Source organism: Epinephelus fuscoguttatus, linkage group LG10, assembly GCF_011397635.1.
Source record: "Epinephelus fuscoguttatus linkage group LG10, E.fuscoguttatus.final_Chr_v1".
Taxonomy (NCBI): domain Eukaryota; kingdom Metazoa; phylum Chordata; class Actinopteri; order Perciformes; family Serranidae; genus Epinephelus; species Epinephelus fuscoguttatus.
In genome coordinates this window covers 7,829,496-7,842,400 of record NC_064761.1, presented here as the reverse complement: position 1 = coordinate 7,842,400, position 12,905 = coordinate 7,829,496, and the positions used below count along the sequence as shown (strand labels likewise).

Sequence of the window (12,905 nt, the reverse complement as noted above, 5' to 3'; positions counted from 1 at the left end):
CATTGTACAGTAAGTTAACTTAAATTACTGTGTTTTGTCAGTGGAGTCTGGTGGCTTTGATGAGAGCATTGATGGAGACCTGAAGCCATTTACATCTCTCCCATAGGAATGGGCTGTCTGACAGAAAGGTAAAGCTGTGAAAATATTCTCAGCATAGCAAACACTTAAGCTAATGTTGACTTTTTTAGGTGGGACTTTTTTTTAGCTGACTAAAATACATTTTGTTACTGCTCCCCAGTCATAGCAGTACATCACTTTGCTTCCATGTCAGGCTCCAGCCAGCTTCTATAAACTGGGGGCATGCCGACCAACATCTACTGCATCTAATACACTGACTATTGAAAAATACTCCACATAACCACACTTCAAAAAATCTGAACTATCCATCTTAAACCCAAACAAAGAGCTAAAAGACTAAGTATTGTGATAATGCCACATTGGCCCATCACTATGAGTGGCCTCTTGTGTACTACGTGTTGTTTTATCCATTGTCAATATAGAAAATATTGATTAGTACAGCTTTAAATAGTCCAGCAGTTTGTATGATGGTTCTAAGGAGTTGTCCCTCAGGATGTGTAGTAGAAAGGAAGGTAGTAGTGCACAGTGTGTGTTCAGCATTGAAAGAGCTCCCCCCCCGGTTGTCCAGCTGTGGAGGATTTGTGCATCAGATGGGCCTGGAGGGTCTCTGATAACAGATATTCCTCTGGAGGTCAAGGACATCACTGAGAACAGGACAAGGACAAAAAAAAAAAAAACACCTACTCCTTTTTGAAGGATATTACGACTTTTTTTGATGGTTTGATTTTTATGTTGCTAACACTGCTTCTATTCTGCCTCCCTCTCCCCTTCTCTCATTACAGGCAGATTACCATATTGTAAAGGTAATCTGCTCCTACAGAGGCTGTTTTCTCTAATGGTGTTCAGCCTGAGGGTGAAACTCATTCACATGACTGTGTATACAGTTGCACGGAAGTCTGAGAACATTTATGCACAAATGAGGCTTGCAGGACACATTGACCAAAAAAGTCAAATAAGTAAAAACACTGTTATGTTTACTGTTGGTTCAAATCCATTTTTCTCTACATGTTGACAGTACTTTGAACCTGGCACTTTAGTCTGAATCTGTTTTGACTCTCTCTACTCTCTACTTTTGCATGGCTGTTTTCTTTTATACTTGTACAAATTATGTGTTAAGTGTTTTGTTCAATTCCTATTAGATGAGATTTGGGAGGTGTTAGTGTGTTGTAGGTCTGCACATTTAATCAAAATATTATTGAAATCACAATATGGCAAGGGGCAATATCCACATCGCAGGAGCTGCAATTTTTGATTAAAGGTAAAATGTGTCACAACATGCCATTACAGATGAAGCACTGTGGTGGCATAGAGATGCCTCGGCCTATAAGTCATATTCCAGACATGAGGGAACATCCTTGGTTTTGTACAGAACCCAGAAAAAAAATCACATCATCACTTTTTTTCTTCTGCAAAAATTATGCAAAAATTACTATTCTCCTTAAAATCACAACTCATATCACAATCGCAATATCTGTGAAAGAATTGCAATATGACAGCCCCAGTGTGTCGGCTCCTCTACAAGTTTCTGTGACTCCCAGTTGTTTACATGTACCTTCGCAGAGGTGTTCATATCGATCAATAACATATAACACTTCCATCAACATTTCCTGGCAACAATAATGAACAACTGCATTTTGATGAGGAAATTGAATTGAAGTTGAATTGGCAGTTAACACAACCTGTCAGCAGGACAATCACTCTGATGTTCAGACTCAAAAAACCCCAGTGAGAAACATCCTAACAGACTGGGTGTTACACCTCCAGTCTGCCCCCGGACTGCAGCCCTGGTTCAGGGTTAACTGCCGTCTGTGTTAACTGTTCATGTCATATCCCCATTAACCTCCATTGTGGCTCCCCAGACCGCCCGGTCCTTGTTTAAGCCTCCCTGGGTGGCAGTCAGCGCTCCAACATTAGCCTCCATTACAGCTCCCCTGGCTGCAGTTGCCCTGTGTAGGGCAGCCACTGATCTTGTATCAGTGAAACTGAGTGTCTGTGTTGCTGAGTTATGGCGAGCAGTCAGGTAGACCGTGTACATGAACGCAGCTGATGGCTGATATTTGCTCAGTTTTTTTCCTATTTGCAGCAGTGCAGCAGCTCTCCGCCAGCTGCAGCGCGTTAAGCGTCCGTGTCAGTTGTTTTGTGCGCAGCGTGCATTCGGGGTAACCCTCTCTTTTCTCTGTAATGGGAGGCATGAACTCTCGCTCCAAACCCATTTCCAGCCCATCTGAAATACGGCAGCAAATTACCTCCAGCGGCACCCTGCACACCAGCCCCAATCCACCCCAAATAGAAGTGACAGGACAGCGCAATTTATCGCCATAACCCCTGCACCGCCCCACCACCACCAAGCAGCCCCATACACACTGCGGGCTCGCACATATCCACCCCACACATACACAAGACTACTGAGTGACTTCTGAATGGTGAGCGTGTGTGTAGAGGCCTCTGATTGTGTGTACTGTACATACTGTAGCAGGAGTGTATTGTCATACTGGATGTGTGTGTGTGTGTGTGTGTGTGTGTGTGTGTGTGTGTGTGTGTGTGTGGTCGGTCTCTTCGCTCCAGTGTAGGGGCCAACCTCACTGCTCTGGCCCCCTGCCCTGCCTATTATCTCATTGATTTCCTCCTCTCCTCTTTTCAATTCTCTCCATTTCCACACTGCCGTCCTTTCCATTAGAGGAGCAATTTAACAGAGTGCTGTGACATGGGAGGGAGGGAGAGAGAGAGAGGGAGGGAGGAGGGGAGACTAGAGGATGGGAAACATAAAGTGAGGAGGGGAGACATAGTGAAGGAGCTTGAGGGAAGACAGGCAAAAGAGGGGTGGAACTGAGGGGGGGTATGAGCAGATAATATTGTCCAGGCTCAGAGAACAACATGACTGAAAATTTCACACAGTTTGTAAACTGAGCGTAACAGATGATTCTAATCTTTCCAAGGTGTAATAAGCCAGAATTGTCCTCTAAGTAATTGTATAACTGTAAGTTCCAGATTTGTTATTGCTTATTTTTGTTGACTGTTGCTCATCTTCTGTCCCTCTTCCTCTCAGGAGTTTCCTTCAGAGCCGTATGCGAGCTCCCCACGACAGACACCCATCATCCTCTCAGCACTGGAAGGGAAGCAGCATGTGCTGGATCCGTGGCTCCCTGTACCGGGTGTCAGCCAATAAGCTGTCCCGCACGGTGTCGTCCAATATGTCAATTAACCGAACAGGTACTCTGACCATCACTTCCAGTGGTCTCTGACAACTCTGACTGTCCAGATTCTGTGCAGTCCCACCATTGACTTTCTCCATCAAAGATGATAAAGAAGTGTAATAATTCACACTGTAGGCGTGGATATTTAAATTCAAATCCTTAATGAGAAATTTAATAATTTGCACATCAAGTTTGTACAGAGCCCCACAATGTTCTGGTGGGCATTTTTTTCTAAAATTATTTGGCATTCCCTTGCAATTCCTTTTGCATTCTCTCTGTTACACAAAGGCTCAGCTGCATAATGATATAAGTAGTATTAGATATTATGTAGTAGAACTCTGCAGGTTGTGACCACAGTGCGTGCATATCAGTGTCATTTTACACTCACATCGTAACACATAGGTCATCTGATATAAGCACTTCCGGTTTAAATCCTGTGCAGTTTAAAGGGACAGCTCACCCCTAAATCACAAATACATATTTTTCCTCTTACCTGTAGTGCTTTTTATCAACGTCAATTGTTTTGGTGTGAGTTGCTGAGTGTTGGAGATATCAGCCGTTGAGATGTCTGCCTTCACTTGAATTTAATGAAACTAGGTGGCACTCAGCTTGCGGTGCTCAAAGCGCCAAAAAATAGCTTTGAGCAATGTCTCTTTCGAGAAATCATGATGCAGTTGCTCAAGATAATCCATAGACCTTGTTGTGAGCAGTTTCATGCAGGAACTATTTTCTCTCTTCTGAACTACACCCTCTAACCCAACCACCTTTGAAAAGGACACGTACATCCACTGCCAGCTTACCTAGCACCACTGCGTTCGCTGATGTTACAGCTCAGCCAAGGAGAACGCCATTGATGTTTTCACGCAGCCACAAGCCTCATGTCCATGATTAGATGCATGCTTGGGTGTTGTAGTTTTTTTAAAAATAAAATAGTTCCCACGTGAAACTGCTCACAACAAGGTTTATGGATTATCTTGAGTAACTGGGTCATGATTTCTGGAAAGAGACAAATATATTTCTTTGGTGCTTTGAGCACCACAAGCTGAGTGCCATCTAGTTCCATTTTATTAGACAGAAGGCAGACATCTGGCCAATATCTCCAACACTTTGCAACTCACACCAAAACAATCAAGACTGATAATTAGCACTAGAGGTAAGAGGAGAAATATGTATCTTTAATTTTGGGGTGAACTGCCCCTTTAACAGTGTTTTCTTGGGCAAAGTTAATAGGCGCAATAAAGAGTAGCCACACTAGAGACACTGTAGCCAAGTTTGTTAATGATTCTCTGCCTTTTTTCTATATATTTTTCATTTATTCACTTACAGTGCATAAGCGTACTACAGTATGTTGTTGGAATCTACAGCGACTTTGGATTCAAATCTGAAAGTATAGTATATGCATCACTTTTTAAAATGTTATTTCAGTAAAAGGACATAAAATTAAAGGGGTTTGGGGTTATTGGGTGCTGTACAGACCTTTTCAGTGTTGTCTGCACGCAGGCACCTGTACAAGAACGTTGCCGGGATAACACACAATCTCAAATTAGCAAAATTTCAATCTAAATCAGGAACTGTAAGCAAACAAGTGTAAGAATCTGACCTGTTATTTAATACTAGCATTTGATAGTCAGTGCTACAGACACGTCAGTTGGTACCAAAAATGTACTGAGGTTTGAAACCCAGCTCTACCCAGGACAAGTGTGTGTGCACCCTGAGGTGATAAAGGAGTGTTTATTCATGTTTGTGGCTGCAGCTCTGCCCACATGCACTCTAATAGACTTACAGGAGCTGGCTGGATTTGCCATCTGAAATAATAAAGTTGTCATCTGTCAGAGCAGAGAGGGGGAGGGTCTGGAGAACTGGACGGTGCAGATTAAAGCCTGGATCTGCCCCTACCTCCTTCACACTTCTTATACACATTCTGTAGCAACTACACCTGCAGGTGAAATTGAAGAGCTCCATTCTGTTGAACTCGTGACCTGCATCCCAACCTGCAGATTCCTGCATCCTCTAGAAACACACCTCAGGTGTCTCCCCAGCAGGAGGACTTGTGATTCAACATCTTCCCCCAGCGAGCTTCATATTTGTTCTTGGTCTGTAGCCACAGGCCTGTAATCCTGCTCTGCTTAAATCACACCAGAGCGCACACTTGATGAGAGCTTTAACAGCCAAAAAGAGTTCCAAAATTAGAGGTCTGAATAAGATCGACTGCCATCTGTAACCCCAACCTCCTCGTCTCCCTGCCCACTTCTCCACTCCACTCATGGCCTCCAACAACCCTACCCACACACACACACACACACACACACACACACACACACACACACACCTTTCCCTCCAGTGTTTGTGAAGTGCATTGGGTACATAGTGTTTTGATGTTCTCAGACAGGGTTGGACGTCACGTTTGGCTTCGGCACCAGCACGTCAAACCACCACAGTATAAATAACCAGGCACATATCAGGTTGTTATTGCATTTGGCTGCACAAACACACACTCAGACAGCTTCACTTCTGTCATATCTGACCTGAATGGGTTTTATAGTATTTTTTAAAATGTTTTATTTTAGATAAGACTGATGTAAGATGACACAGTGATGACAAGCAAGATGAATATATTTAAAAAAAAAAAAAAAAAAAAAAGGACTACATCATGTCAACAGACAAAAATGGGCCTCCACTCTCCTTTCAAATATGTATCCATGTCTTCCTCACCATGCCAAACTAATTGCTTATAATATTGTGGTAACATTTCACAACATGAATCGGTAAGGAGGAGTTAATGCACTGTAGGACTTGTTCCTAGACAATCTATCATGTTGGTACTGGCAAGATAGGCAAAGACATGTTTATGTAAAAGCACAAACAGCTGCAGATGAGTATTATTTAAGCTATAAATGCTTGATTATACTCCATAAACTTCACTTTATCACCACTCACACATTTGCATTCCACAAATGCTGAAGTAAACTGTGTGTTCTCCTACTGTTAAGTCCTTGCCTGCTATTCAGCACAAGAGCCCATAAGTATCTGAAATTCTGTTTACATAGTCATGTTTGTATCTAGAAATTTTATGAATCAAAAATAAGCTCCTACATACTGTCAAATCTTTTAGGCAACATAATAAGAATCTATACATCAGTAACCGACTCATTCAATAAGTTTCAGTGAGCATGTTATGATGAACCATGCCACTCCAATAAAATAATCAAATTAAACTTATATTTATTATCTATGTGTAATGTCAACTGACCAAAACAGTTACATGTGTTCATTTATAATATCAATAAATATTAAGTAATAAATAAATACATAAAATAATTCCTGTAAATCTGAAATCTGTTGGAACACATAAAAAATTTAAATTATGTATATTTTTAAAAAATCAAAATAGAAATTCATTCATTCATTCATTCATTCCTCTTCTAATCGCTTCATCCTCTTGAGGGTTGTGGGGGGGCTGGAGCCTATCCCAGCTGACATTGGGCGAGAGGCAGGGTACACCCTGGACAGGTCGCCAGACTATCGCAGGGCTGACACATTCACACCTACGGACAATTTAGAGTCACCAATTAATCTAATCCCCAATCTGCATGTCTTTGGACTGTGGGAGGAAGCCGGAGTGCCCGGAGAGAACCCACGCTGACATGGGGAGAACATGCAAACTCCACACAGAAGGGCTCCCACACCCGGGATCGAACCGGCAACCCTCTTGCTGTGAGGCGACAGTGCTAACCACCACAACACTGTGCTGCCCCAAAATAGAAATAAAAAGTAAAAAAAAATAAATTGAAGTAATTTTATTGTGTGTATATATGTGTATATATGTATATATATGTGTGTATATATATGTATACATATACATACATATATATATATATATATATATACAGTACAGGCCAAAAGTTTGGACACACCTTCTCATTCAATGCGTTTTCTTTATTTTCATGACTATTTACATTGTAGATTCTCACTGAAGGCATCAAAACTATGAATGAACACATGTGGAGTTATGTACTTAACAAAAAAAGGTGAAATAACTGAAAACATGTTTTATATTCTAGTTTCTTCAAAATAGCCACCCTTTGCTCTGATTACTGCTTTGCACACTCTTGGCATTCTCTCCATGAGCTTCAAGAGGTAGTCACCTGAAATGGTTTCCACTTCACAGGTGTGCCTTATCAGGGTTAATTAGTGGAATTTCTTGCTTTATCAATGGGGTTGGGACCATCAGTTGTGTTGTGCAGAAGTCAGGTTAATACACAGCCGACAGCCCTATTGGACAACTGTTAAAATTCATATTATGGCAAGAACCAATCAGCTAACTAAAGAAAAACGAGTGGCCATCATTACTTTAAGAAATGAAGGTCAGTCAGTCCGGAAAATTGCAAAAACTTTAAATGTGTCCCTGCCGGAGTCGCAAAAACCATCAAGCGCTACAAACTAAACTGGCACACATGAGGACCGACCCAGGAAAGGAAGACCAAGAGTCACCTCTGCTTCTGAGGATAAGTTCATCCGAGTCACCAGCCTCAGAAATGGCAAGTTAACAGCAGCTCAGATCAGAGAGCAGATGAATGCCACACAGAGTTCTAGCAGCAGACCCATCTCTAGAACAACTGTTAAGAGGAGACTGCGCGAATCAGGCCTTCATGGTCAAATAGCTGCTAGGAAACCACTGCTAAGGAGAGGCAACAAGCAGAAGAGATTTGTTTGGGCCAAGAAACACAAGGAATGGACATTAGACCAGTGGAAATCTGTGCTTTGGTCTGATGAGTCCAAATTTGAGATCTTTGGTTCCAACCGCCGTGTCTTTGTGAGACGCAGAAAAGGTGAACGGATGGATTCCACATGCCTGGTTCCCACTGTGAAGCATGGAGGAGGAGGTGTGATGGTGTGGGGGTGTTTTGCTGGTGACACTGTTGGGGATTTATTCAAAACTGAAGGCACACTGAACCAGCATGGCTACCACAGCATCCTGCAGTGACACGCCATCCCATCCGGTTTGCGTTTAGTTGGACGATCATTTATTTTTCAACAGGACAATGACCCCAAACACACCTCCAGGCTGTGTAAGGGCTATTTGACCAAGAAGGAGAGTGATGGAGTGCCTCGGCAGATGACCTGGCCTCCACAGTCACCGGACCTGAACCCAATCGAGATGGTTTGGGGTGAGCTGGACCGCAGAGTGAAGGCAAAGGGGCCAACAAGTGCTAAACACCTCTGGGAACTCCTTCAAGACTGTTGGAAAACCATTTCAGGTGACTACCTCTTGAAGCTCATGGAGAGAATGCCAAGAGTGTGCAAAGCAGTAATCAGAGCAAAGGGTGGCTATTTTGAAGAAACTAGAATATATAACATATTTTCAGTTATTTCACCTTTTTTTGTTAAGTACATAACTCCACATGTGTTGATTCATAGTTTTGATGCCTTCAGTGAGAATCTACAATGTAAATAGTCATGAAAATAAAGAAAACGCATTGAATGAGAAGGTGTGTCCAAACTTTTGGCCTGTACTGTGTATATATATATATATATATATATATATATATATATATATATACACACAACACAACATCTCAGGAAAGCCTGGAGGGAATGTCTTTAAATTTGGCACGAACGTCCACCTGGACTTGAGGATGACCTGATTAGATTGTTAGAATTGTTAGAATGTTTTTGGCCATGACCAAAACCTCAAACACTAATTATGACAAATTTTATACAATTGTCTAATTGTTAGATACTTCTATCTAATATCCCATTAGACTCTAATAAGATATGATGAAATGTTAACATTTCATATCTGAAAGGTCAAAGTTCAGAGTCACTGTGGCATCATAATTTTTTGCAAAAGCACTCTTCTGGCCATTGTTCAGCTCCATTACTCAGGAACCGAAGGGGAGACATTTGGTCAGTTACTGAATTGGTGACACTGATCTTGGGTGCCCACCTTGAAACTGCTGATTGTAAAATCTTCGTTGCTGACAGGTTGAAAATGTGAGTAGAGCATTCACGTTTCGCCGAAAAATACACTTAATATTTTCCTATCAAATTCCTTCAAAGTCTTCACCACATATATTATATGAGCCTGGACAGACAGGGAGTGATTCTAGTTTTGCTAAGTAAGCAGTTTTGAAAAACCAAATGTTGGATTTTATGTTGGTTTGTGACTTAAATGACACAAGTGGATTGACCTTAGTGAATCTGGACACGAGATAGCAGGGACTGCAGCTATTTTTAAAACCCAAATAGTTTATAAGGATTTCATAACTCCACCGTTTTTGTTGATTTACTTTGGAAGTTATTTGCTTGATTAAACTGAAAACAGAACAAATTGCTCATGTGTCCCTTTTCTCCACATTTAGGAAGGTCTTTTAGCACTGCCCAGGTCTCATCCATGAGTCCTACTTTCAACCGACCCTCCAGTTCTCGTCATTTAGCCAGGTAAGCTTTTCACACCACCAACATGTTTCATCTCTTCTCAGCAGAGGCACTCAAGCACAAGTAGTGTGAACATTTATATCCAACTTATATGGGCCATCCTGCTGGCTCTCCTCATACAGAATCACCATCATGAAATCCAATCCAGCCAAGACTCTTACATTTGATCCTCCTCTCTCCCTCCCCCAACATTAACTGCCTTTCACCACTGTCAACTGAGTGCTGTAAAGCCAGAAGTAATCTTTTAAAATTAAAATTAGCATATGGTGGATACCTTTACCCTGAAGCTCCCCACAGGGCTCAGAGTTTAAACTTTAATCCTGGCACAGTTTGTCCTCTTTGGTTACCTAAAGCTGCTTGTTATTGATTTGTGGATACCTGTGGTTTGTCTGTGTTTTTCCAAACAAGCCGCGCAGTCCAGCGAAGTCTTGCCATAATCAGACATGCACGCCAGAAGAAGCAGCAAAAGCAGTACTGCATGTACTACAACCGCTTCGGCAAGTGTAACCGTGGCAACAGCTGTCCCTACATCCATGACCCAGACAAGGTCGCCGTCTGCACTAGGTAACATACAGTAAACAAAGAAGAACATGCCATTTGTCATATGTGAAGGCTCAGGGTGGGGAGATTAGTCTTCTGTAAAGGTGGATAATCTTCCATTGCCACTGCATCCAGTGTACACCCAGTAGAGTTGTGAAGTGGGAGGTGTTATTTCGGGTGTCAAGGCCATGGCCCTGAAATAACTTTATGATATTTCAGGGTATTTTTGCGCTAATGATATTCTTGATGGAAAAAAAATGTGTTATTGTTAACTCAAGAACAGAGAATTGCAACAAAATAAATGATATAGTTTTACATGTCAACCTGACAGTTTACCTTCAAATATTCAGTAAAAACTAAACGAAAATTATCTTTCATTTCTTTAGTTTGTAAACAACAGTAACTCAGAGAGATATTCAGATTCTGTATACAATATCAGTAGTTCAACAAAATAAAATGTATGTCAAATTACACATTTAACACAATACAAAAAAATGAACCCTTGGATCTACATATATAAATCAACAGGTGATTTCCTTCTCTTTTAGCAAAATCCTAAATAATTAGGGTCCGGGCAGCTAAGCTGCCAGGACACTATTGTAATCCTAGGTCTTCTTCTTCTTCTTCTTCTTCTTCCTCTTCTTCTTCTTCTTTTTTCTTTCTTCTTCCGAGGAAAGCATACTTCCCATGGGTGAAAACTCACCAAACTTTGCACAAAGGTCCAGTCTCATGCCCGATATCCTCAGCTGTAAACTCAACCCAATAGTCCTGATGGTGGCGCTACAGCAAGTGTCTGAAGTTCAAAAATTTGAAAATTCATAACAAATCAACCATACGTGCTACAACTTCACAACTTTCATCAAATTGTAGCCCCAGTACTGAAGAAACTTTTGTATGTTTAAACCTATTAAAAATTATGAAGTTCATCACTCTGTTTTTTTTTTTTTTTCAAAAACTGTAAAACTTCTTAAACCTATCTCCCCCCACAGTTTTTGCTCAGTTGACACCAAACTTGCTACAGAGCATCTTCAGACTGTCCTACACAAACTACGTTTCTCAGATTTTTGATTTATCAAAAAGTGATTCATCAAAATGTTTGACTGTAACGTCAAACAAACTATAACGCTTGACTACGTTACCAAATAGCTAATGACGTGTTGCTTATTTTAGGCAACCTTGTTCCTGATTGCCAGCTCTGACAAGTTGAAGTGAAAGTGAAACTTAGCTTGCAAAATACAGCTTTCTCTTCTGACATCCCTTATTTCATTGCAGCAGTAATGGGATTGGTTCCTTAGGTTTTTTAATGTAACAAAACGTGGAAGTCAGAATCAGTGTTTTTAAGACTGTCATTTGTACACTGCAGTTAACTGCGTAATTAGTTGATGATGTGTCTTGTAGCATATAAAACACCATATGAATATAAGGTTAAATACTTGATTTTCACTGTAGAGGGTGTCTTTAATGTCCTGTCATTTGCTCAACTTTCACTTTCCAATGAAGGCATCAAAAAGAGCCCCTAAAATTTTGAAGGGAAAAAAAAACTTGATAAATTATTAGGAGAAAAGAGCCTGTCAACACAAAACATGTCTCAAAGGGACTGTTTTGCTTTAAAAATAAAAGTTTCATTACCTTCTTAAAAATGTATTTAAATTTGAGGCTACATTATGCATTTTTGTTGTTTTCTGTTGAGGTACATTAAGTAAGTCATTAAAAGAAAACTTTCAAATGGCCAGTTACAATAGGGTATAAAAAAACTCCCAGAGCCAGCAGCTCCTCTCACTTTGCATCTCTGTTAGCTTCTGCCTTCTCAGACCTGTTCCCGTTGTGTATGTGCAGGTTTCTACGAGGAACGTGCAAGCAGGCAGATGGGACCTGCCCATTCTCCCATAAGGTGGCTAAAGAGAAGGTAACATACACTCACACATGAAGAGGTGTTGGACAACATAGTGTTTTATGGGTTTTCATTGCAAAGGCCAGGGTTGGGAACAGTGTGCAGCTATAAGATGACACACTATTGGGTACAGTCGTCGTGGATCGTATTTGCGTTCTTGGCACAGCTCCTCTTTCCATGACACATGAAGGAATGTGGACGACTTCACCTGAAGGGGGGTTTAAGGAGGGGCTTATGGGTAGATAAACAGCCTAAAGGTTAGACTGAGGGTCACCTGTTCAATCTTAAGACCAGCAAGATGAATCAAGGTGTGCATTGCTTTCTCCTTCCTCACCACCTCCTTCCTACTAAGTGTGTATAACTGTGAGTGTATACAGCTGGAAAAAAAACTAAAACGATGAAGCAAAAATGTGAATTAAGCATGGGTGTCTTACTCTCAGCAGTAACATGAAACACAGTGTTTACCCAAGAACTTTGGTAATGCACCTTATCCAGCTAAGGAGCAGCAGCAACTCAGTCAGTCCAGGACTATGTGATAATATGACTGAAATTTATATCATGATATTCAGCCTATGGACAGAAAATTTGTCAGGAACAACTGTGGTAACTGATCAAATGTTGAATGTTAGTTCAAACTTCCAAAATGACCAAAGTTTTATACATGAACTTTGGCTCTTTAAATTATGATGGGCACTTTTCACAAACAACTGAATCATTCATCAGTACATTGACTGAAGGAAATAATTGTCAGATTATCAATAAAA

The 12,905-nt window shown here is 41.0% G+C and overlaps 1 protein-coding gene across 1 annotated transcript in view; it reads left to right on the top strand.

Annotated features, from left to right (window-relative positions):
* Positions 1–12,905, top strand: part of zc3h3 (zinc finger CCCH-type containing 3) — a 96,252-nt gene that overhangs the window by 58,691 nt on the left and 24,656 nt on the right. Inside the window, exons 5-8 of the mRNA XM_049587069.1 lie at positions 3,125–3,288; positions 9,635–9,713; positions 10,119–10,274; positions 12,087–12,156. Coding sequence (XP_049443026.1) covers positions 3,125–3,288; positions 9,635–9,713; positions 10,119–10,274; positions 12,087–12,156 — 469 coding nt within the window. The remainder of the gene's footprint in view (positions 1–3,124; positions 3,289–9,634; positions 9,714–10,118; positions 10,275–12,086; positions 12,157–12,905) is intronic.